We start from the raw sequence: 23,152 nt of genomic DNA, 5'->3' as shown, positions 1-23,152 counted from the left end.
GTGGGGTCTGATTGGCACCCCAAGTCCCCTCAGGGTGCTGTGGGGGCCATGGGGGCAGCAAGAGTGTGGCTGGTGGTAATGGACCCTCCGAGAGAACTTCAGAAAGACTTTGAGGTGAAACTGAAGGATTTGAAAGATAAGAGCCAGGATGGTACTCAGGTTTCTGACCTTCCGGAGATGGACCAGCAGGGGTGGGGTGCAAGATCAGGAGTCCACCTGGGAGGGGGCGCCAGGCACAGACCTCTCTGCCCACAGTCACAGGAGGGTCCAGAGCACTGTGTCCTGAATCTCACACTATGGGGTGAGGCCAACGGCTCAGCTTGGGTGGTGTCTGACCTTGGGTGGAGCAAGCTGAGCTAGGGGCAGGTGACAGGGTGACACGCCTGTCCTCCCAGCTCCTACCCACTCTGTCCTGCTGCACCCTCGGCCATACACCTGGGCTGGAGAGGAGGGCAGGTTGGGGGGGTGAGGTCCTGCTGGAGCGTGTCCACCATGGGCTTCTACCCCGATGGCTCATGTGGGCGGGCCCCCCAGCAGGGTGCCCCAATCATAGGAAGGTGCCCCCAGGGGGGTGCCCTGAACAGCGGGGCAGTTTTGCTCCACGTCAGCCCACCCACCCACCTGGGCAGCACAGAGTATTCCAGGTCCTGTTTGTCCTTGCTGCTCGTGTGACTCCCCATGTTGGCAAGCTCAGGAAATGGGTGACATGGCTTTTGTCTGGCTTGTCCTGGCACCAGCTGGTCACTGTTGGGGTGAGGAAGGACTCTGGGTGCTCTGTGGGTAGCTGATGGGGGTCCGCCAGGCAGCGCCGTGGGGTCTGGGGGTGTCTGTTCAGCCATACCTCCCTGGGCACTGGGCCGGGGGATCCCGTCTTGGCTGACAGCTCAGAAGGAGTTGTAAGCATTATTCCACATCCGGGCCTGCAAGCGTCAGGCCCCTGGGAAGTGGGCGGGAGGCAGGAGCGGCCAGGGCCTCAGCGCCAGTGTCGTGGCTCCATAGGCTGGGTCCTTGGGTCCTCCTCCTTGACGTAGGCTGAAACCCCCTCCTCAGCTGCTCTGTTGTCAGCCAGCGGGTGTGGCCCTCGCTCTGCCCCGTGCCCAGCCCCACCTGCCACCGCTTCCGCTCCCAGTGCACACCCGCCACCTCCTGTGCCCTCTGCGTGCTGCGGCCCGTGGACCCTCCGTCCCTGGCCCCGAGCGCCACCCGGTGCAGCCCCTGCCTGCCGCCCACTGCCTGCTGCTGGCTGCCCTGCACTGCGCCCTGCTCTACGGTGTTGTGTCACGAGCCCGGCTGTGCTGTTGCCCTCTGCTGCCTGCACATGTGGGGCTGGCCCTGACCACGGCCTCTCTTCCCTCAGGGCCTTCGTGTACCTGAGCAACCTGCTGTACCCCGTGCCCCTGGTACACCGTGTGGCCATCGTCAGCGAGAAGGGCGAGGTGAAGGGCTTTCTCCGTGTGGCCGTCCAGGCCATCTCAGGTACGTGTGGGGCCACTGGGCCTGGCTCTGTCTGTCACAGAGGGAGGGCCTGAGTGGGGTGGCCTCCACGGGCACACACAGCTGTCAGCGTGCATCCAGCCCTTCCCGGGCCCCTGGCCTGTGCTGTTTCTCTGCCCGTCCCCTGGCTGGCAGCCACCTGCTGACCCCTTGGTGGGGACTCTGGGAGAAGGCCCACTGCTCAGGTCTTGGCTCTGGCCTCCTGGACTCTCCCAGGTTGACTGGGGCCCACTGGGGCTGTGCAGGTTGAGCCCAGGGCTGTGTGAGCCCACCCTGGCTTAGGGGACCTCCCTCCCATCAGACAGCCCCAGGTGGACACAGAGACCCAGCCTGGGTCATAGCGGTCCTCCCCTAGCTCACCCCTCACCACTGTCTCTAGGCCCCAGGACAGGCTGCAGACTGCTGCCCACAGAGGCCCTTCAAGCCCCACCCCTCCTTCGGGCTCCCTGGCCTTTCTCTCCGGAGGGTGCGCACCCACTCTGCTGTGTGCCTGGAGATGCAAGCCCCTCACTGCAGAGGCGGACACCCTGTCACTGCCCTTGCTTCCTGGCCGGGGTACTGGGACCAGACAGCCTCTGAATGCCCCTCGGCCTGGTTTGCTCCCCTGTTTGATCCAACTTGAACTTCCTACCGATAGGAGTGAAAGATCATTCCAGAACACAGATGTGAGCGTGCTTGGGTGACCGCAACTGGTGCTCATGCTGTAATGGCCATTCCTCCGTCCTCTGCCCCCGCCCCTCCAGCACAATCCCCTTCATGGGCCTCACTGTCTTCTCCACGGCCTTGGCGGCCCATAATTTCCAAATGCCCTTTACAGCAGCTCCCAGTCATGTCACTGTGGTGCCGACACGCCGGGGACCCAGTTGTGGTTGGCAGCATTGGAGATCCCCCCGTGTGGGTGACAGCACGGCCTGGTTGCCGTGCTCTCCCATGCCCACGGCTCGGCCTGGCTCTGCCACACCGCCTGGGGACAAGCAGAGCCCTGACCATCTGCTTGGTTCCTATTTCAGCTGATGAAGAGGCCCCTGATTATGGCTCTGGCGTCCGCCAGTCGGGAACCGCCAAGATCTCTTTTGACGACCAACATTTTGAAAAGGTACCGTGCCAGGGTGGGCCCGGCCAGCCAACACTAGCTGACACACCTCCAGCCCAGCCTGAGGTGCCAGCTCTGCTGCGGGGCCCTTGTGCCTGGGGTCTGTCCTCTTCCCTGCCCCGAGCCTCAGGGCCACCCTGTCCCTCACTGTCTGACTTACCCACTGGGCCAGCCTGTCCCCTACATGCCTCCCTTGCTTTCCCCACCTGGCCCTCGGCCACAGGCAGAGCACAGAGTGGACAGGTGCCACGAGCTTCTGGAACCTTAGGTGGTTCCACACCGAGATGCCTCCCCCACATGGCTCCCCTTCTGTCTCCTCTCAAGGGCCCCACAGGGCACTGCGTTTCCACCACCACCCACCCTTGCACCCACCCCTGACATCTCAGAGAGGCCTGTCCTCAGCCCTGGTAGTAGGTGCTGGGGTGGCCCTGCTTTGGCACCAGAAGACCAGGTGCTGCCCTCGCCCTCACGTGAGGGGACTGTGCCTTCCACCCGGGGCCCTTTCTGCTCTCAGCCAGGAAGTGGAGCAGTAGCAGCGTCCAGCTCAGGGTCCCCAACAGGCCAGGCCCAGGCGCTTAGCTCACAGCCCATGGCCCCCGCCCCCTCAGGCTCTCATCCTGCCCCGACCGGCCACCCTCCACCTGCCCTGAATCTCAGTGCCCAGGGAAGTCTGGCTGCCCCCACAGTCCCTCTCAGAGGGACTCACCAATGCTGGGGGTGCACAGTAGGGGCAGAGGACATCGGGTGGAGAGGTCAGAGCAGAGAGGCACCTGGCACGGGGGCCTGGTGAGGACCCTGAGCACCAAGCAGAGCAGTTACCTGCATCTGCCCGCCGGGAACAGAAGCTGAGGGAGGGGTCCTGGGTGGGGCAGACCTTTCCCATCATGGGGCCAACATACGCTGTGACAGCCTGGGAAACTGAGGCCAAGGAGGTGGGGCTGCCCACCCAGGGCAGGTCTGGAACACAGGTGGTGGCACAGCCCTCGTCTGGGCTCTGGATGGGCTCTCTGACTCTGGTCCCCGCACGCACAGTTCCAGTCGGAGTCGTGCCCCGTGGTGGGGCTGTCCCGCTCGGGGACCTCCCAGGAAGAGCTGCGCATCGTGGAAGGTCAGGGCCAGGGCGCCGACGCAGGGCCCTCTGCCGACGAGGTTAACAACAACACCTGCTCAGGTAGGCCACGGCATGGCCAGGGCACAGGGCTCTGGGACCCCGCCCCACCCGGGTCCCCAGGGAGGCTGTGTGGGCTCCAGCACCCTGGGCGGTCTTGCCACGCAGCTGTGCCCTTGGCTCCCAGCAGCAGCACCTCCGGAAGGCCTCCTCCTGGACAGCCCCGAGAAGGCCACCCTGGACGGGCCCCTGGACACCACCCTGACCCACCTGCACCTGGGCAGCGCCTTCACCTTCCGCGTGACCGTCCTGCAGGCATCCAGCATCTCCGCAGAGTATGCCGACATCTTCTGCCAGTTCAAGTGAGTCTCAGCAGCTGGCGGGCGGGTGGCGCGGGCCACGGGCAGGTGCCCCCGGGCGAGGTGCGTCAGGCTGTCAGTGCCATGCCCCTGGTCAGCGTCTCCTCCTGCTTTGCAGCTTCATCCATCGCCACGACGAGGCCTTCTCCACGGAGCCCCTAAAGAACACGGGGAGGGGCCCCCCACTGGGCTTCTACCACGTCCAGAACGTATGTCCTCAGAGCCTCTCCCCAAAGTGGCTTCATTCCTTCCCCCTGTGCCGGGTACTAGCTATATGTGGGGCGCTGCCTGGGTGTGAGGACACAGGGTTTCTGGCACCAGGCAGCTGGGCTGCTGCAGGGCCCTGAGTGCTCCCCGCAGGGAGCCTTGAGCAGATGTGGACAAAATGTGTCTGGGGCAGCCGGGTCTGTGCTGAGACCGGGGCAGCCTGGGCTGTGTGGGGCCGAGGCAGAGGCAGGCCCGCAGGATGCGGCCATGATCTGGAGAGTTCAGGACAGCTCCAGGCAGGGGACTGTCCATGCCAGGCTGTCAGGAGCAGGGGGCTTTCGGGGTACAATGGCTCTGTGGGACTGGGGAGCGGGACTAACCAGGCAGTGGGGTGGGGGACCGTGCTCCATGTGGTCACAGTGAAAGCCGCCAGCTGACGAGGATGCGAGGGCCAGGCAGGGAGTTTGACCCTGAGCAGCCCGGCTGTGGCTCTGCGGCCTGGGCAGTCTGAGGCCCTGCAGACTGGTGCATCCTGGCCCTCAGGTGACATGGAGTGAGCAGCGGCTTCTAAGCCGGACAACAAGGCAGGTCTGAAGTATGTGCACTGGGTGGCTTTGTTTCCTGGGCTGCCCGAACAAAGCCCCACACGGGGCGGCTCAAACAGCAGGAAGTTTTGGCCCCTCAGGTCCAGAGGCTGGAAGTCTGAGATCGAGGTGTGGGCGGGGTCCTTCTGAGGCCGTGGGGAGATCGGTCCCAGGACCCTCCCCTAGGCGTGTGGACGGCCGTCTTCTCCCTGTGTCCTCACAGGGTCCACCCTCTGCCCATGTCTGTGTCCCGATTTCCCCTTTTCATAAGGACAAGCGCCGTGCTGGATTAGGGCCACCCAATGCCCTCATTCTAACTTGCTCACCTCTGTAAAGACGGTGTCTCTAAGTACAGCTACTGGGGTGAGGACTCCCACTTAGGAACTGGGGCCGGGAGGCCGGGGGCACACAGGCAACCCCATCATCACCCCGGCTGAGTGGGCGCGGGCCCTAGGTCAGACCAGCCTGCAGACGCACCCTGGCCTGTTACCTTCTTGAGCTCTGGGTTCTGAAAGGGCAGCTGAGCCCTGTGTCCCCAGCCCTGTCTGTCCTGGGGAGAGAGGCCAAAGGCCACCCACCCCGTGGTCTGTCCACTGCATGTGTGATGGATGAGAGGCAGGGCCAGGACGGGGGGCAAGGAGCGTCCCCGTCCTGGGCAGAGGTCGGCCCGTGGGCCTGGAGTGCTCGGCCGTGCATGGAGGCCTGGCACTCATTGGCGTCTCCCCCCGCTCTTGACCACCTGCCCACTCGCCTGCCAGATCGCTGTGGAGGTGACCAAGTCCTTCATCGAGTACATCAAGAGCCAGCCCATTGTGTTCGAGGTCTTCGGCCATTACCAGCAGCACCCGTTCCCACCCCTCTGCAAGGACGTGCTCAGGTCAGCGGCCCCTCCCGGACCTGGTCCTCCAGCCAACTGCTGCCCTCTGGGCCATGGCCCTCCCAGCCTGCGAAGCCGACCCTCGGCCTAGAAGGCCTGGTCTGGGGCTGCACAGCTGTGCCCGCCATCCCGCAGCTATGGGAGGCCAGCTACTGAGGTCCACAGGACCCAGAGCGAGGCAGACCACCCTTCAGGATGGAGGAGAGGGTTCAGAACCAGAGCCATCGCTGCCAGAACCTTGACCTCAGCTGGGCGTGGGCAGTCCTAGGGCTGAAGGAAGCTGGGCTGGGGATGGCCAGGGGTGGCCCGTGGGGAAGGTGGCCTCTGCTGCCTCTGAGAGCTCCAGCAAAAGGGGCCCTGCTGTTCCATATCCTGCAGTAATAAGCACCAGCCCAAATGAGGGGACGTTCATCCTGCTCTTTCATTCCATGCGACCTCCTGGGGGGTTCTGAGGGTGGGTGGGGTGTCCTCTCTGTGGCGAGGCTGACCCCTCCCGGCCACCCCCACTCACAGTGCAGGGAGAATAGCACAGGGCCATGGGACCTTCTGTTGCCATCTCCATCTCCCTGTCGGCTGCCATGTGGGGCCCGAGCTAAGCGAGGCGTCCAAGGTAACGGGGGTAGAGAGGGGCCATCAGGCACTGGTCCAGGGTGTTGGGCTGCAGGAGCCTCATTTGTCCGGAGAGGAGCTAAGGGGCGCTCTGTCCCGGAAACCCCCGGATGGAGAGCCAGAGCCTGATCTTGCCCCAGTTCTCATGGCCTCTGGGGCCTCCCTGGTGGGGCCTGCGGGCCCTGAAGAGCCGTCCTCACCCTGAGCTGGTGGAGGGCCTGAGACCAGGGCCTTACACAGGCCTTATGCGGGGCCTTACGCGGATGGAGGGAGGCACAGGCCAGCCCCTGCCCCTGGCCCCGCTCCAGCTCAGGCCCCGCAGACCCCAGCCTGCAGCTCACCTTCCACTGATGCTTCTTCCACAGTCCCCTGAGGCCTTCACGCCGCCATTTCCCCCGGGTCATGCCGCTGTCCAAGCCAGGTAGGCGGGGTGCTCCAAAGTCCCCCCCCCAAAGCCATGGAAGTGAAGTAGGTGCCCACACTGTGGGTGGGCCGTCCACCGCTGAGCACAGGCCTCATCGTGGGTCATTGCTCTCCCAGGCTCTGGGGGCCACCCTGCACCCGCCAGTCCTTGTGGGTCCCCAAAGAGTAAGGGGCTCATCCTGGAGCAGGGATACGGGGCGAAGGCACACAGACAACTGGTTGTCCTTTACCGCTCCGTACACACAGAACAGCTGGATGATGGTCAGGCAGTGCCTGCCCTATGTCCCCGGGGGGGTTCTAGAGCAGATGACAGAGGCGTGGGAGCCCAGAGAGGAAGGAGTGAGGGGGCTGGGGCTCGGTGAGGCCTAGGACCGTGTGAGCCGGTTGTTCAACATCTGGACACCAGTGGAGGGCCAGTGGGGCCTGAGGGGCGGGGCTTGTCGGGCCTGGGCGAGGTGCTTGGACTTGTGCAGTAGGCTGTGGCCTCAGTGTGGGGTAGCAGAGGGTCCTGGGCAGGTTGTGGACCTGACCGAGCATGGCTCCTGCCCCCTGCTGGTTCTGTGGGGTCTCAAGGCACCTCCCTGTCTTTAAGGGCCTGGCGGGCATGGAGACGTGAGTTGTCACGTCTGTTTCTGAGCCAGTACATGGCTGCTGAGACTTGACTGTGGCCAGAACCAGGCCTATCGTGGGGCAGGGGCAGGGGGTCCACTGGTGGTTTCTCTTGGAGTGTGGTCCCGTGCTGCCTTCGAGGCCTCCCCAACCCCACATCCTCCTTGAGCGAGCCCTCAGTGTGTGGAGAGTCAGTTTCCCATCAGTGTCTGCTTCTCTCCTGTCACCCCCCAGTGCCCGCCACCAAGCTCAGCACACTGACTCGTCCCTCTCCTGGGCCCTGCCACTGCAAGTACGACCTGCTGGTCTACTTCGAGATCTGTGAGCTGGAGGCCAATGGCGAGTGAGTCTCGGTGCCAGTGGTGCCCGTGCTGGGGCTGGCTGGGGCCCCTAGGGGCTGTGGTGTGGGGAGGACAGGGCCCTGGGGGCTGGTTGAGGTGGCACACGGTGGGTTCCTTGCCCAGCTGACTTTGGTGTCCATGCATTGGGCCACTCCACATTCGCCAGAGGGAGTGGCTGACTTTCCTGTTCTCACCCCTTCCACTCTCTCGGCCACATGTCTGTGCCGTGGGTGGGCGGGGACGAGGGCAGGCGTGGCCTCACACATCCGTCCCCGTCTCTCCCAGCTACATCCCTGCAGTGGTGGACCACCGTGGTGGGATGCCATGCATGGGGACCTTCCTGCTGCACCAGGTACGAGGCCCTCCCCACCGCTGCCCGCCCCATGCCCCTGCCCTGCCCCGAAAGGCCCCCAGGCTATCTGATCGTGTCCTCCCGCCTGGCTCCTGGCAGGGAATCCAGAGACGGATAACTGTGACGCTGCTGCATGAGACGGGCAGCCACATCCGCTGGAAGGAAGTTCGAGAGCTGGTTGTGGGTGAGTGAGGCAGGAGGGGTCTGCCTGGGGGGCTGGGCTGCGCTGGCGGGAAGGACGTGGACCCCTGTCCCACCCCCAGGCCAGACGCCTGAGTTCTAAGCACAGCTCTGCCCCGTTGCTGTGTGACTGGCTAGGTCACTTTAGCTCTCTGTGCCTCAGCGCTTGGCCCCCCGTGGTGACCCCAAATAACTGCTCAGTCACTGTGCTAAGACTGCTTAGCAAGTGCCACAACCAGGGGGCTTCAGCTAGAAGTTTCCCCTCACAGCCCCAGGGGCCTGAGTCTGAGCTAAAGGTGTCAACAGGTGGCCAGGCTCCCCCTGAAACCTGTGGGGAGGACCCCTCCTTGCCTCTCCTAGGTTCTGGTGGTTTATGGGGAATCCTTGGCACTGTGGCTTGTACACGCATCACTCCAGCCCCCCATCTTCACGTGGACGCAAGTCAGATTAGGTTAGGGACCCACTACTCCAGTGTCACCTCATCTCAACTAATTGCATCCAGTGAGGTCATATTCTGAGGTGCTGGGGGTTAGGAGGCAACATATCTTTTTTTGGGGACACAGTACAACTCACAGTGATCATCCAGGTCCTAGACTGTTTTCTTCTGTGACATCACGCTGTGAACTCTTGTCTACCAGAGAGCTTTGCTTTGCCAAGCCGTAAAGAATTTGTCTTCCCAGTGTTCACTCAGGGACACAGGCAGCTGTCCATCCCAGTGTGTCATCGCGTGAGGCCAACATGCCCCACCTCTGCTCTGGAGCCCATGGCTGGTGCCTCTGGAAGCCCCACTCTGGGCATTTCTGTGGCGGGTCCCTGGGGCTTGTAGAGGGGTCTGAAGCTGCAGCAGCAGGGCTGGGATCATTCCTCGGAGAAGCAGAGGGTCCATTGAACTCTCAGTGCCAGACACGAAATGATGAGTGAGGCCACCAGGCAGGGTTCCTGGCTCACAGTGGCCCCAGCGCCTTCCCCAGGTAGCGGCGCCCCAGTGACGCGGGTGCCTGAGCACTGTGTGGGAAATGCCCTGCCGGCGACGTTTATGGCACGGATAGTGTTTCTCTCTTTCCCTCTCCCTCCCCTTTCCCGTCCTTCCTTCTTCCGTATAAGTAGAAGAAGGAATATTTTCTCCTTCTCATCTTGCTAAGATTTCCTTTGCCAACAGGAGGGAGGGCCTGTGCACTCTGGGCCAAGTGATTGGAATCTGTTAGTTGAGAGAGAGACAGGGTGGAGGTGGGGTGGGGAGACAGAGAGAGAGACAGGGAGAGGGAGAGACACTTATGGCTGAGAAATGAAGACACTCAGAACTTAGGCTGCGGGAGGAGAGATGGGACGAGCAGGGTGTACTGACCCCTGGCACCAGGCCTGCCACAGACCCTGCTCAGGTCTCGCTGTCCACCTGTAGTGTGACCTTTTGCCAGGTGCTCTGGTGGCCGCGTGGGGAGCCGGTCCCTTTACAGGCCTCCTAGGTCAGCAGGCCCCGCTCGGGCAGAGGTGCTGAGCAGGGCGGGCGACCCTCCGGGAAGTGACGGGCCATCGCCTCTCCGTAGGTCGCATCCGAAACACCCCAGAAACCGACGAGTCCCTGATTGACCCCAACATCTTGTCTCTCAACATCCTCTCAGCGGGGTACGTCCACCCGGCCCAGGACGACCGGTGAGTCCCCCTCGGGCAGCAGCAGGGGCTGTTTCTGCCTCGCTGGAGACGGGGTCCTGGTCAGGACCCGGACGTGTTGTCAGCCAGCCACACGCTTAGCCGGCCTGGCCGTGTGGGGCGCAGCCACCCAGGACGTGGCCAGCCGCAAAGCTTCTAGGCCTCCAATGGGCGCCTGATGGAACAGGAAGGGGAGGAGGCTTATGGCCTCAGAGTCCCTGGTGTGCATCTGGGCATCGTCCCCGTCCCTGCACGGGCTCACACATTCATCCGTTCATTCAGTCACCTGGCAGAGGACGGGGCTGAGGGGGGTTTTGGGCCGATGAGCTGGGTCTTGTCCTCGGCACTTTCAGGGGTGGGTGGTCGGCACGGCGGAGGGCAGACAAGGAAGCCAACTTTCCCAAACACGCTGCTGCGGGCGGCTCTGTGGCCTCTGGCAGGGTTCCTTGGACTGGGGGTCCTTGAGGCGGCTCAGGGGTACACTGGCTTGTTGGCCCAGCACCGCAGGTGGACACCTTGTCACTGGTTGACCTTTCCAAGCTCCCGGGTGATGGCCGAGGTCCCACAGCCTGGGCAGTCCAGTATGTGGGGCAGTGGGTGGCACACGCAAGTCCCCAGTGACAACCAGCCATGTGGGCAGGGTGTGAGGGGAGGCCAGGGGCCAACCTGGACATCGGTGGGCTTCGCTGTGTCTCATGTGCTGCTCTAGGGGAGGGGTGCAGGGAAATCAGCGGGTGCTCCAGTCCTGGCCCCCTGCACCTGAGGGCTCTGCCTACCTGACCCTCAGAGCTCGAATTGTGGGTATCTCGGGTTCCTGTGGCTGTGACTGCAGGAGAAAGTCTGAGGGCTGGGGTAGAGACCCCACTTTTGAGGGTCCTGGGGGAGTTGCCTCCCATCCTTCCGACTCCTGGGTCAGGACTGAGCGAGTGCAGGTCCTTCAGACACCCCACGAGGGGGCTGTAAGGGACCACCACTCCAACTGGCAGCTTACGGGCGGCACGCAAAGACCCCAACAGGGGCAGACGTAGCTGTTTCCAGCCCTGCCCTGGAGTCTTCCAGAAGGAACTCACCCTGCACTCATCCAGAGGAGTGTGGAGGTGGAGAGTATTGGGGGGTGTTCTCAGGCGGAGGCAGCACCATGACAGGCGGGCTGGGGGCCACACCTGGGAGAACGGGAAGCTGAGGCCACCAGTGGGGCTGGGCCGGCTCATGGGCTTCTCCTGTTGCCGTGAGAACACACCCTGGGGACGTTGCCTGCAGGGATATGGGCTGCTGTGCCTGGGCCATGGGGAAAGGGACCCCTGTGGAGGGCTTGTGCCACTAGCGAGGGTCTGTGCAGCTCAGTGACGCTTTGGACCTGAGGGACGACCTCAGCATTCCCTGACCTCTGACCCTTCCTTTGCCCTGCAACTCCTAGATTCTTGGGACAGAAAGGGAGTGGGGGGCAAAGGGAAGGGGTGAAGGGGGTGCCCTCCGGGCCTCCCGCCCTGCACTGAGGACTGTGTCTGTGGGCCTTCCAGCGGCTAGGAGGGCCCTGGGGACCTCGGCCTGGGCTAACCCCTGGGGTAGCTTAAGGGGCCTGGCTCCTGACTGGACCTGGGGTCTGTGGGGCTCTGGCTAAACAGTTCACCCATCCCAGGAGGCCCAAGGACCCATTGCTACCAGGCTTCGGCCCTGCTCCCTGGGCACCCTGGGAAGTGAGGCAGCCCCAGGGCAGCTCTGGGGCCACCAGCCTGGTGCCTGAGGATGGATGAGGCCCATCCACAGGGCTGAGGTGGACCTTCGCTGCTTTGGCCCCTGCTTGGCCCCGGCCATGCTGGTGCTGCCCCAGGACAGCCCCGACTCCCGCCCGGCCCTAGAGAAGCCTTGGGGACCCTCCTCAGCTGGTAGCCCCAGGCAAACTCCATTCTGAGGCCTGACTCCTGACGGCCTTCCTCCTCCTGGACTGGGGCGGACGTCCTCGAGTCCAGTGACGGACCCAGCTGCTCTGAGGAGGAACAGGGGGCCTTCTCCCCCCCTCAGATGCTGAAGCGCAGGGACTCCAGGCCTAGCTCGGGCCGCGGGCCTTGGGCTACCCACGCGCTTTGCCACAGGCTGGGCCTCCCTGCTCAAAGGCCCCACGCTTTGCAGCCTCCCCCGCTCAGAGTAGGCTTGCCGGCCTGGGCGGCTTCTCCCCACGCAACCCCACCCCCGCTGCCGCTGCCCCACCCACCGCCCTGCTGCCCTGCCACCTCACTAACCTGTGACTGTTTGTGTTTTGCAGGCAGTTTCTTGATTCGGACATGCCTAGGTATCATTTGTGCCCTTGGTTTTCTTTCAGCCTCCCCTTCCCCTCTTCCCGCCCTGCAGCCTCGGATTTAATTTTGGCTTTCTGGATTCCTCCTACACTTGCTCACTTCTCTCTCCTATTTCTCCATCTTCTTTAGTTTTATTTCCTTGGACTACTTTTTTGATTTTGTTTTTATTGCTTCTCCCCCCCACCCCACCCCACCCCCCGCCGCCCTTTTTGGCTGAGTCCCTTCTGCCCCCACTCTTGATTTGGCTGCTTTGGTAGTTTCCTGCCCCCCCATAGACGCTGGCTGGCCTCCCGCTCTGCCCGCCCCGAGCTTTGCCCACCCCATGCTGACCCTGACCCCGCCCTGCAAGGGGAAGCAGGTGTCCTGCATGTAGGCTGGCTGGCCTGGCTCCCTGCAAGGTGAAAGAGAAAAGGGGGGAGGGACGGGCAGATGGGAGCCGCCCTGCCAGGAGACCTCCACGCCTGTCCCTCTGTCCCTGGGGAGAGCCCCTCGCCTGGCCATGGCACCATACACCCCTTTGGAAGTAGGTGGGTGGTGAAGGGTCCAGTAAGACTCTGTACTCACGTGGTGGCCCCAAGTCCAAACCCCCCAGAGGCACGGGTTCCTGGGCCGGGGACCTCGCTCCCTCCTGGACTCACTCGAGGCCCTTGCCCACAGCAGCTGGCTGTGTGGTCAGCGAGGCCCTGGGGGGGTCAGCCTTAGGCCCTAATCCAGACTTTGTCTGTGAGACTTGAGTCTGCTCTGAGAAGTGGGTCTAGGCTGTCCCCTTCTGGGTCCCTGTGGATGTGACCAGAGCGCTGTGTGGTGGTCTCGTGGGACCCCTGTGGGTTAGCAGTGTTGAAAGATGACGTGAACCATGAAAAGGCTTCCGGCACGAATGTGTGAGGGGAGGCAGGGGTGGGGTGGCCTGTCTGAGGCTGTGTCCTCGTCAGGTCGTGGCTGTGATTGGTCAGGACAGATGGTCACGGAATGGGGCAGTGAGCCAGGTTGTGGCTCCTGTTGGCGAGTCCCTGAGGACAGGTCCGCATATGACCTATTCAGTGACAGAGGCTGCTGCAGGCCCTTCTAGGGGACACCAGCTGGGGGAGCCAGAGACCCCATGGAGGGGAAAGTGCACCCAGGAGGGGCCAGAGCGCTGAGGGGCCTGGAGCAGGACCCTGCCTCTCCTGGGCAGTTGGGAGGGCTTGCTGGAGGAGGCAGTCCACTGGCTGGTCCTGGAGGTGAGCCAGGCGGGCCGAGGCGGCTGCAGCCTGCTGGGCTCTCTCAGTCCTCAGAAGACCCTCCCTGGGTGGGAGCCCATCTGCTCCGGTTCACCTGGAGAGGACCCAAGTTAGGGGCTGTTTCCTTGACACCAGCTCAGTTTGCATGTCCACACCAGCTCAGTATGATAGAGGGGTGCTTGGGCCAGTCCCAGACACCCCCACTCAAACACATCAGCCTCCAGGAAGGTTCTGGTAAAATGGAAACAGTGCCTCGTGGCCAGGAGCAGACCAGGCACCTGGGGAGGAGGGGGGTGCTTCTCCTTGTCAGTAGGGCATCCTCACCAGGCCCCCAGCTTCCTGAGAGCCTCGCCCTGCACCTGAGCAGGGCGCACGCCCCTGACTGTGGAGACAGGCTCGTCAGCCCTGGGGGCTTGGCCTGCAAGAAGAAGCTCAGAGCAGAGAGGAAAGGGGGACCAGAGCCCCAAGATCTGGCTGGCGCCTCCTTCTCAGTCCAGGAGCCATCTTGGTGGGTGGCACTGGGGACAGCAGAGGTGGCAGTGTGAAGGGAGGGTCTCATCCCAGACATCTGGAGTGAGGCGGGAGCCTGCGGCCACACTGACTGGACTGAGGCAGCCTGGCTGTGCCCTTGGCGGCTGTGTGAGTGTGGACAAGTGGCAGAACCTTCTGGAAACTTGTTTACCTCCCCCCGGAGCATATTGTGAGATTAAATGAGATGGTAGGCGAGAAACTCAGCACGGGGACTTGTGCACGTAGCTATAAGTTTAAGTCATGTGGTCATCACTAGTATTTAGTATTTAATTAAAAATATTCCTAATTAATGCAAGATGATTCATAGCTCCTGAGCAAAAACATGTTTCTTACAGTAACTGCTCCCATTTTGCCCAAGGGGCTGCACCTCCCCCCACGTGTGTGTCCCACCCTGCGCAGGGCCACCGCACACGGGAGCGGGAGGAACACTTCATGACAAGCCATAATTTGAAAGACACTTGGCTCCAGGCTCCCCTGCCTTTCATCTGACCCAGGGCCCACGCTCCTGCCCGGAGCGTAAGGATCCATGAGACTCTTTGAGGTGCTGCCGTGTTGAGAGATAGACGGGCGGCCATGGTGATGCCCAGCTATGCCACCAACTGAGGGATCTGATATCCCCAAACAGGTGGCCCAATCTGGTGCCCCAGAAGCTGCCCCAACCTCCCGGGAAGGGATGTGGGGTTTTGTTAAGACCCTGTACCTCAGATCCTGCACCTGGTGGGTGCAGGGAGGGTCACTGTGGGGCTGAACGGAACCCAGGAGTCTGCATTTCTGACCAGTTCCCCTGTGGTGCTGACACAGCAGGCCCAGGGACCCCACATCTGGGTGGCACATTCTCCTGTAATTGGATCTGAGGGGTTGGCTGAATGTCACATGGGGCAGACTGAAGGGCACTGCGGGGAATGGGGACTCCCTTCCTGGGGTGACCTAATGCCCAGAGCGGTCCTCAAAAGGACCTGGCTGCTCATGAGTTGGGGTCTTGGTGTGGTCTCCTTGGCCTCCCAGCCGTATCCTGGGTTCTATGTGGCTGCCTCTCGGCCTCGATGGTCTTGGTTTCCTGCCGTGTGGTCGAGGGGTCATCCATCCATGCCCTGCAAGTCTGGGCCTTTCTGCGTGGCTGCCATTCTGCCACCCACTCCCCCCTGAGCACACCCACCACCATCCACTTGGACTCACTCGGGGTCTGGGTGAGAACCCGGCCTGCGGAGGCCTCGGCCACGGGGCTCAGGTCTGTTGTCTAGGACACTCCATGCCAGGGTTCCAGGGTTTGGCGCCTGGGGCTGCGTGAAGCCACCGCCAGCTGCAGGTTGGGCTGGCCATCTGGGCACCTGGGGGATGAGGCAGTAAAAGGCCCAGGAGGGCCCCTCCCACCGCCCTACCCCACATGTGATACCCACTGGACTCAAGTTTGGGGAGAGAGTCTAGGTCACCGGTGTCCGATCGGGGCGAGCCACACCCTAATGTGATGGCCTCTCCGAGCGCTGGTCTCTCCTCACAGCCCAGGCCGGGCTGCGGCAGGCCACCGTGCTGGCCTCCAGGGGAGGGGCCTCCGGCCATGCCTTACCCAGTGCATCGTAGGCCCTCCTGCAGGAGGTCTAGTAATGATAGTAGTGATGCCAACATGTGCCGCCCAGGCCGCGGTCCAGTGCACTCGAGCACCTCATTAACTCGATGGGGCAGGGACAGTCTGTCCAGGAAGCAGGGCACACAGCTATGACGTGGCATTTGGAGCTGGGAGGTCGGGGTGTTTGTGCTGGGCCGAGCTGCAGCGGACGTCTAGCTCTGCCCACAGGCTTGGCCCCACACAGCCCAGCCATCTGGGGGCCCCAGGGTGGGCGGCGTCCCTCTAGGTCTTGGTCACAGCTCCAGGGGTAGCTGCCTGGTCCTGCTGGGGACAGACCTAAGGCTCTCACTGCAGACACGGTGGGGTGGGGTGTGTCTGCAGTGGCATCTCGGCCCATGTCAGTTAGCTTGTTGGGTGACGGTGCGTGTTCTGACATGTGCATCTCTTCTGTGTGTGTACGTGTGTGTCCCCGCTGCCTCGCCTTAGCGTTTCACTCGGAAATGACACTAGGTACACTCACTTCTCTTCCGCACTCGCTTGGTCCACTCTCTTCTGCTTTTTGATTTCCTTTCTCCCCCGACGTCTCCCTGCGCGCTCTGCCTGTTCTCTGGTGACCCCGCTGTCCCCACGTCCCTTCCTCTGGATCTCTGTCCTCAGTGATGTGTGTTTGACTGCGGCCCTGCCCCATCCCACTGCTTTGCCCCGCACCCCTGGAGCGTGCCGTGGACACACGGGCGGCCTCCACACTCCTGGGCCTGGCAGGTGGGCGGGCGTGTGCCACTGCCAGCTATTTGTGTTGGCGGGTTCTCAGCTGTGTCTTTGTGAGGATGCTCGGATGGAAACCGGGCGAGGCAGGCCCACTGGGCAGCTGCAGCATGGACTGAGGCCAAGTCCCACCTCCAATGTGCGGGTCCTCAGAATGTGTGCCTGGCCCAAGGCAGGAGTTTCTGTGCTGTCAGATGCCCTGAGCTCCCCAGCCGGGGAGGGCTTTGCCTGCCCCAGACTCATGCTCTCCTTGCTGTCTTTCCAGCTTAGAGATGGGGGCAGACAGAACACTCCTGTCTTGTGCTCAGTGGGGAGCCCGGACTGTCCAACATGGGCCACCGGTTTCCACGCCCAGCATCCTCCCTGACGGGCCCTTCCTCTCCCAAGGGTGTCGGCTGATGGAGGGGATGGGCCCTGGAGGGTTTGGGCAAACCTGGGCGGGTTCCTTCGTGTCCACGGAGAGACCATGTTGCCTCCTTACTCAGACCGAGGCCCCACCCTCTGCCATCCCTTGTGCCTCTGTCCTCCCTGCCTCAGTCCCCCTCCCATCCTCTCCCTCCCCTTTCCTCTGCTGCTCCTTCCCTCTCAGCCCTGCCTGCCTCTCCTCCCTGAAGCCTGAGTGCTGTGGGCTGATGTGTCCCACCCATCTGTCCATGGGGAGCTGACGCCTGGGCTCACCCTGCTGGTGGCATCCAGAGCCCCTGCCCCTCCCTGGTCCTGAGTAAGGAGGCTCTGTCCTTCCTGCGGGTCACCCACATGTCTGTCTGTGTGTCCATCTGCATGTCCCCATCCCAGCCGAGAGTGGCCTGCACCTCATTATCTAAGCTCATGTCTGCTCCCCTCTAGGACCTTTTACCAGTTTGAGGCTGCGTGGGACAGCTCCATGCATAACTCTCTCCTGCTGAACCGGGTCACCCCGTATCGAGAGAAAATCTACATGACCCTCTCTGTTTACATTGAGGCAAGAAACCTATGTCCAGGGTGTGCTGCCAAAGTCCCCCAAGCCTGAGGGGCTTGCCAAGAGGCAGGGAGGGCGCTCGTTAGCCCTGGACATGTCCAGACGACCCCGCTGTCTTCTCATTAAGTCCTCGCATCTTTAATAGCAGCGCTTACAATTAACCCGCTGGCTTGTTCTTGGGTTGCAAGGTGGCTGCGGCCCACCAGACATTGCCTCTGTGTTCTAGACAGCGCGAAAACAGAAACTTGCCCCCCATGTCCAAGGTCTTGAGCTGTGGCCTCCCTTTGAGGCACAGGAAGAGGCTGGGGACATGGGCGTGTCTAGCTGGGCAGAGGAGTGAGGAGGCGGGAGGTTTGGGGTCAGTGAAGGCGTCCACTTCTGCCCGAGCCGAGTTACTCTGGCTGTACCTGTGTGACCGCCTCCTGGATGGTGGCTTGCTGGGCTGAGAAACACCAGCCGCGCGCGCTCTGTCCACACGAGGCCCCAGGAGCCATCAGCTTTGTCAGATACCACTGAACTGCAGGAGAACAAGGAGCCCGCTGTTTAAGACGGCACTTTCATCGCCAGGACGTAATAGTCTGTGGCATGTTAGACTTACCGTGGGGGTGCAATCTCACAAACATTTCGTGCAGTGTCACCCGATTTGATGGTGAGGCAGCTGAGGCCCAACAGGGTGAGGCCTGTGTCTGGGACCCTCAGGGTGCCCTGCACAGACACTGGGCCACCTGCAGCCCCAGGAGGCAGGGCCCGGGCTATCTCCCGGCAGGAGTCAGCTCCGGGGGAGCAGAGAGTTCTCCCGCCTGAGTGTGGGGCCACGTCAGGGCCTGGGAGGTCTGGGCTGCAGTCAGTGCGGTGGTTAGAAGGGGGGCCTGGGGCCAGGGTACTGGGGGGGTGTCCTTGTGCCTGAGTCCCTGCACCCCGCACCCTGCAGATGGAGAACTGCACCCAGCCGGCCATCATCACCAAGGACTTCTGCATGGTCTTCTACTCCCGCGACGCCAAGCTGCCCGCCTCACGCTCCATCCGTAACCTGTTCGGCAGTGGGAGCCTGCGGACCTCGGAGAGGTGAGTCTGTGGGCTGGACAGGGGGCGCCTTGGGCACATGAGGACCAGACCAGGCTCTGCTCTGGGAGTGGCCCCCCAGCAGTCTGATGCCCACGTGATGTGGGTGGGCACAGAGATGACAGCTGGGCGTGGCCCAATCCTGGCTGGCACCCTGCTTTTGGTCCTTCTTACTCACCCTGATGTTGGGGTCATTGGAGGTCATAGGACACACGCGGGGACACTGACAGCGTACTGAGGGGCCATAAGAGAGCCGGGGCTTGCCTGCAGGATACAGTGGGGAAGGCCTGGGATGACCACTCTGGTGCCTCCCGGGGTGGTCCGGGGGCCACACTGCACTCTCACTTCCAGGTGACCTCTTTCCTGGCGGCCACAGGGATCTATGCCATCAGGACTGCTTCCTGCACACATCGGGACGAACTGGATAAATATGGGGGGCTAGGCTGGGAAGGGGGGCTGTGGACGGAGGCTGGCAGCGCCTGAGGGAGTCAATGTCAGACAGCAGGACTGGCGGTCCCTTGTCTCCCAGCCCTCCTCCGTTCTTGTGGGGAGAATGTCAAGGATGTGAGGAGGGGCCCTGCCCCAGTAGCAGAGACCACTGAGGGTGCCGGGCCACCTGTGGTCACCTTCAGTGAGGCTCCCCACACTGTCTTTCGGACCCCTGTGTCCCAGCCACTCTGGGCACAGCTGGGAGGAAGGAACGTGGGGTCAGGACTCAGGGGCATGCCCATCATCCAGGAGTTCACGTCGGCTGGCAGGCTTCACCTCCATGAGAGGGTTGGTGGAGTGCCCTGAGCAGAATCAGTGCTCCTGGGCAAAAGGGGTCTAGGCTGGGGACTGTTTGCACAGGGCTGCAGCAGGGGGACCTGACACCCCAGCTGCTCCCTGCAAGGCCGCCAGCCTGGGTGTGAGGCAGGTGCCCAGTGTGCATTTGATGGCAGTGAGAGTTGGTTCTGGGCATTGCTGGTGCCCCCTAGTGACAATGTGCCCCCTGCTCCCCACAGCAACCGTGTCACAGGCGTGTATGAGCTCAGCCTGTGCCATGTGGCCGACGTGGGCAGCCCAGGTAGGTGTCTGCCCTGCTCTCTCTGGCTGGTGGGCGTGGGGAGGCCTTTGCTGAGAGTCAGCGGGGTTCTCTGGGCCACTGGCCAACCTCAGCTAAGCTGCCACGTGGGGGGTCCCTTCCCTGCACTTTGTGACCTCCGGAGTTGTTCCTAGGCGCTAGAGGACAGTTGGGGGAGGAGCCCAGCAAAGGGAGAGGTAGCTGGCAGGTCGCAGCTGTGACCCCCATGGGGCTCAGTGCTGGATGTCTTCCTGAGGGCAAGGCCCAGCATGGCTGCGGCTGGGGGTGGACCAAGGGCGGGAGGTGGGGTCAGGGAAGAGGCGCTTTACCAGGGGTCCAGCCTCTGTGTGGTGGATCCCCGTCCCCTTGCCCACAGGCAGGGGTGTGGTCCTATGGGCAGGGGTGGGGTCCCAGGCAGGGGTGAGGTCCCAGGCAGGGGTGAGGTCCCAGGTAGGGGTGGGGTCCCAGTCAGGGGTGGGGTCCCAGGGTGAGGTCCCAGGCAGGTGTGAGGTCCCCGGCGTCCCCCTGGCAGGCATGCAGCGGCGGCGCAGGCGGGTGCTGGACACATCGGTGGCCTATGTGCGAGGAGAGGAGAACCTGGCGGGCTGGCGGCCCCGCAGTGACAGCCTCATCCTGGACCACCAGTGGGAGCTGGAGAAGCTCAGCCTGCTTCAGGAGGTGAGCCGGGGCCACGGTTGGGGGATGGGGTGTGTCTTTGGCCACCCCGATGGATCGTGGGACATACACTGCCCGACCGGGGCTTTGTGACACTTGATGAAAACAAGGACCAGCTTAGAGCAGGTGCTGTCAGCTTACCCCAGAGGACTGGCAGCGTGTACACAGGTGCTGAATGCTGACAGCTCAGCCGAAGGCCATGCCCACCCTCTGGGCCCTACCCAAGGCCGAAGCTGCAGAGCCCAGGGCTCTCCCCTCAGAAGCTGCTGTCCGCCTGCTCAGGGCCGGCGCACTCGCGGGGGCACAAGGCCAGGACTGCAGTGCCCCAGTGAGCGGGCCGCGGTGAAGGGCCGCTGTGGGACCGCGGGCACTGAGGCCTGCCAGCAGCATGTAGCCTGGGGACAGGTGGGCTCTCCTAGGTGCTCGTGGGGACGCTGAGGGTAAGCGGCGAGGTGGCCCGGTGGCTCTCGTGTGCAGGTGGAGAAGACCAGGCACTACCTGCTGCTGCGGGAGAAGCTGGAGACCACCCAGCGGCCAGGCCCTGAGGCGCCATCTCCCACATCCAGTGAAGACACCGAATCCCACAGCTCGTCCAGCGCCTCCTCCCCTCTCTCTGCCGAGGGCCGGGCATCGCCTCTGGAGGTTCCCAACGAGAGGCAGCGGGAGCTGGCCGTGAAGGTGGGTGGGCAGGCAGCAGAGCCAAGATCCGGCCCCAGCAGTGCGCCCGTGACTTGGCTCCTGTAAGAGCCAGGAGCTGGGGACATGGGGTCCACAGAGTCCCCTGCCCGCACTGGATTCTGGGGGCCTTTTACAGCCTCCTCCCTGAGCCACGGCCTGCCCTCTTGAATACCTGCCTTGATGGGGAGCTCACCACCCCCATCCAGAGATGGCCCTTTCTGCTGCTGGGAGCCCGGGCTGCCCTGGGAGGTCTCCCGGCCGGCCCCATCTTCTTGACCTGCTGCACCCTCCAGGGCGGCCACTGACCAGGCCTTTGCTCCCCCTGCAGTGCTTACGCCTCCTCACGCACACGTTCAACAGAGAGTACACGCACAGCCATGTGTGCGTCAGCGCCAGCGAGAGCAAGGTGGGCACCGGCTCAGGCCCAGATCCTTCAACCCAGCTCCACAGCCTGCCGGGCCAGCCTCCGTCCCTCTCCCTCCCAGGAAGGGCCTCTCGCCATGGCCCTTGGGCTGCAATCCTGCAGTCTGGGCTCAGCCCCACCTTCCCAGTCCCCACCCAGTGTGGCGCTCCCTGTCCTTTGAAGCCCTTGTGAGGCAGTGAGAGCAGCAGCCCAGGCTGGGAGGGGGTCAGGAGGCTGGGAAGAGGGTGCCTGCAGTTGGGGTGGGGGTGCCCAAAATGAGAGTTAATATGTGAACGAAGAAATCAGCCACTGCAGGGGTGTCCCCACTCACGAGGGCCCAGAGACTGTCCCCTCCCTGTGTTCCCTGCAAAAGGCTCTCTGTCCTCCGCAGCTCTCCGAGATGTCTGTCACCCTGCTCCAGGACCCATCCATGTCCCCTCTGGGGGCAGCCACGCTCACCCCCTCCTCTACCTGCCCCTCTCTGGTCGAAGGGCGGTACGGAGCAGCTGACCTCAGGTGAGTGAGCTCCAGGCTCTGGAAAGTGCTTCCAGCACCACGAGCTGACCGATGACAGTGGCCATGACTTGGGCACAAAGTGTGGGGGTGGGACACGAGTGGCTGAGTGATTTTGGACAGCCACAAACACCTAGGGTGGGGTCTGCAGACCCCGGACCCGAGCCTGCCCTGCGCCCACCCTGCAGACCCCCTCCGAGAGTGGTGTCTTACCTTTCGGCCCGTTTTCTGCTGAAGCCTAAATTTAAAATGCAGCTGTGAATAAAACCAGGAATGGGTTAAAACGACACAAAACAAGAAACCCTTTTCCTAGGGCAGTACACATAAATACTCAGAGGGAAAAAAGGTGACTAAACGGAACCTAGAGATCCACTAAGCTCACTATTGTAAACAGAACCCTGTGACACCTGCTAGAAGGGACTGCCCCACACGCTGCTAGCACTGCTTCTCTGCTCCATCTGATTTTAAAATCCCTCAGCGTGTTCAGATTTCCTTCTTAAAACAAAAGAAATAAGATGACATCGAGCCCCGGGGCCCTCATCCTGAGATAGGCCTCCTTGGCCACCAGGTTGTCACACGAGCTCGGTGGGTGCCATTTGCCAGCAGCTCCCTCTACATAGAGGGTCCCTGAGAACATGTCACCTTCAGCTCGATTTTGAAGTGAACAGTTGCTGGAGCCACTTCTACGGGGGGTGGCGGGGGAGGGACATAAAGTGCCACAGGAGAAGGGCGTTGATTCCCACATAGCTGGGACCCTCCCCGCTGTATCCAGCATAGTCCTGGACTCAGGTGGCGGGCCCCGGAGCCCCACTGTGGGCACAGTGGGCAGACCACTAAAGGTGCCCGCAGCGGCTGAGGGCAGGGCTAGCCACCGGGGAACTCTGGTGGAGATAGTTCTGGGCCCAGCGAGGGGCCTCCTGGCAGGAGTGCAGCGGCTCCGCTCTGCCTTTCCCAGGACCCCCCAGCCCAGTTCCCGGCCAGCCAGTCCAGAGCCCGAGCCCATGTTAGAGGCAGAGTCCAAGAAGACAACGTCCCCTGCTCAGGCGACAGAGGTGGACAAGGAGCCCCAGCGTCTGCTGGTTCCCGACATCCAGGAGATCCGGGTCAGGTGCGTGGGGACGCGGCCCCAAATGGGCTCTTCTAAGTACCAGCCAGCCAGCTTTGTCCCCACAAGGACAGGCAGGCCGCCCCTGGCCCAGGGCCAGGAGGTAGTGGACAGCTCTGCAGAAATATTGATGTAACATGTCTGTAAGCTACCAATTTGGCCACTCTGCAAAATGACCGGTTGGCCCTTCTGGCCCTGGGAATGCCACAGTTGACCGGTTGTAGTGGTGGGATGCAGTGTGACAGGTCAGGGACAGCTTCAGCTTTTAAAAAGGTTTTCCATTTTGCAGCTAGGCAAACTGAGGCTGGGCCAGTGGTTCTGGTCTCTGGCCTCCCGGGTTGGGGTTGCGCCAGGTTTTTGGCCCTGGTGGGTGCTCTTGGAGGCCCCTTTGTGGCCTGTGCTGTGGTGGCACAGCTGGGGGCCTGGCTCGGTGGT

At 62.7% G+C, this 23,152-nt stretch overlaps 1 protein-coding gene across 30 annotated transcripts in view; it reads left to right on the top strand.

Annotated features, from left to right (window-relative positions):
- The window catches only part of KIF1A (kinesin family member 1A), an 86,720-nt gene that overhangs the window by 58,322 nt on the left and 5,246 nt on the right, over positions 1–23,152 (top strand). For 7 of the 30 annotated variants that reach the window (XM_074316210.2, XM_074316200.2, XM_074316267.2 and 4 more), the window contains 21 exons: positions 1,358–1,476; positions 2,505–2,590; positions 3,620–3,758; positions 3,883–4,057; positions 4,173–4,263; positions 5,604–5,722; positions 6,697–6,752; positions 7,598–7,706; positions 7,990–8,056; positions 8,156–8,240; positions 9,781–9,886; positions 12,147–12,173; positions 15,982–16,005; positions 17,107–17,221; positions 18,150–18,283; positions 19,285–19,346; positions 19,876–20,021; positions 20,496–20,696; positions 21,025–21,102; positions 21,491–21,615; positions 22,568–22,720. In XM_074316210.2, the coding sequence (XP_074172311.2) occupies positions 1,358–1,476; positions 2,505–2,590; positions 3,620–3,758; positions 3,883–4,057; positions 4,173–4,263; positions 5,604–5,722; positions 6,697–6,752; positions 7,598–7,706; positions 7,990–8,056; positions 8,156–8,240; positions 9,781–9,886; positions 12,147–12,173; positions 15,982–16,005; positions 17,107–17,221; positions 18,150–18,283; positions 19,285–19,346; positions 19,876–20,021; positions 20,496–20,696; positions 21,025–21,102; positions 21,491–21,615; positions 22,568–22,720 (2,217 nt within the window). The remainder of the gene's footprint in view (positions 1–1,357; positions 1,477–2,504; positions 2,591–3,619; positions 3,759–3,882; positions 4,058–4,172; positions 4,264–5,603; positions 5,723–6,696; positions 6,753–7,597; positions 7,707–7,989; positions 8,057–8,155; positions 8,241–9,780; positions 9,887–12,146; positions 12,174–15,981; positions 16,006–17,106; positions 17,222–18,149; positions 18,284–19,284; positions 19,347–19,875; positions 20,022–20,495; positions 20,697–21,024; positions 21,103–21,490; positions 21,616–22,567; positions 22,721–23,152) is intronic. The other 23 variants (XM_074316285.2, XM_074316234.2, XM_074316274.2 and 20 more) reach the window with 7 other exon arrangements.

The sequence above is a fragment of the Rhinolophus sinicus genome, chromosome 17 (assembly GCF_057876585.1).
Source record: "Rhinolophus sinicus isolate RSI-liver-muscle chromosome 17, RSI-T2T, whole genome shotgun sequence".
NCBI lineage: Eukaryota > Metazoa > Chordata > Mammalia > Chiroptera > Rhinolophidae > Rhinolophus > Rhinolophus sinicus.
Note: the sequence above shows the minus strand (reverse complement) of the source record. Positions and strands in the feature narration are given on the sequence as shown.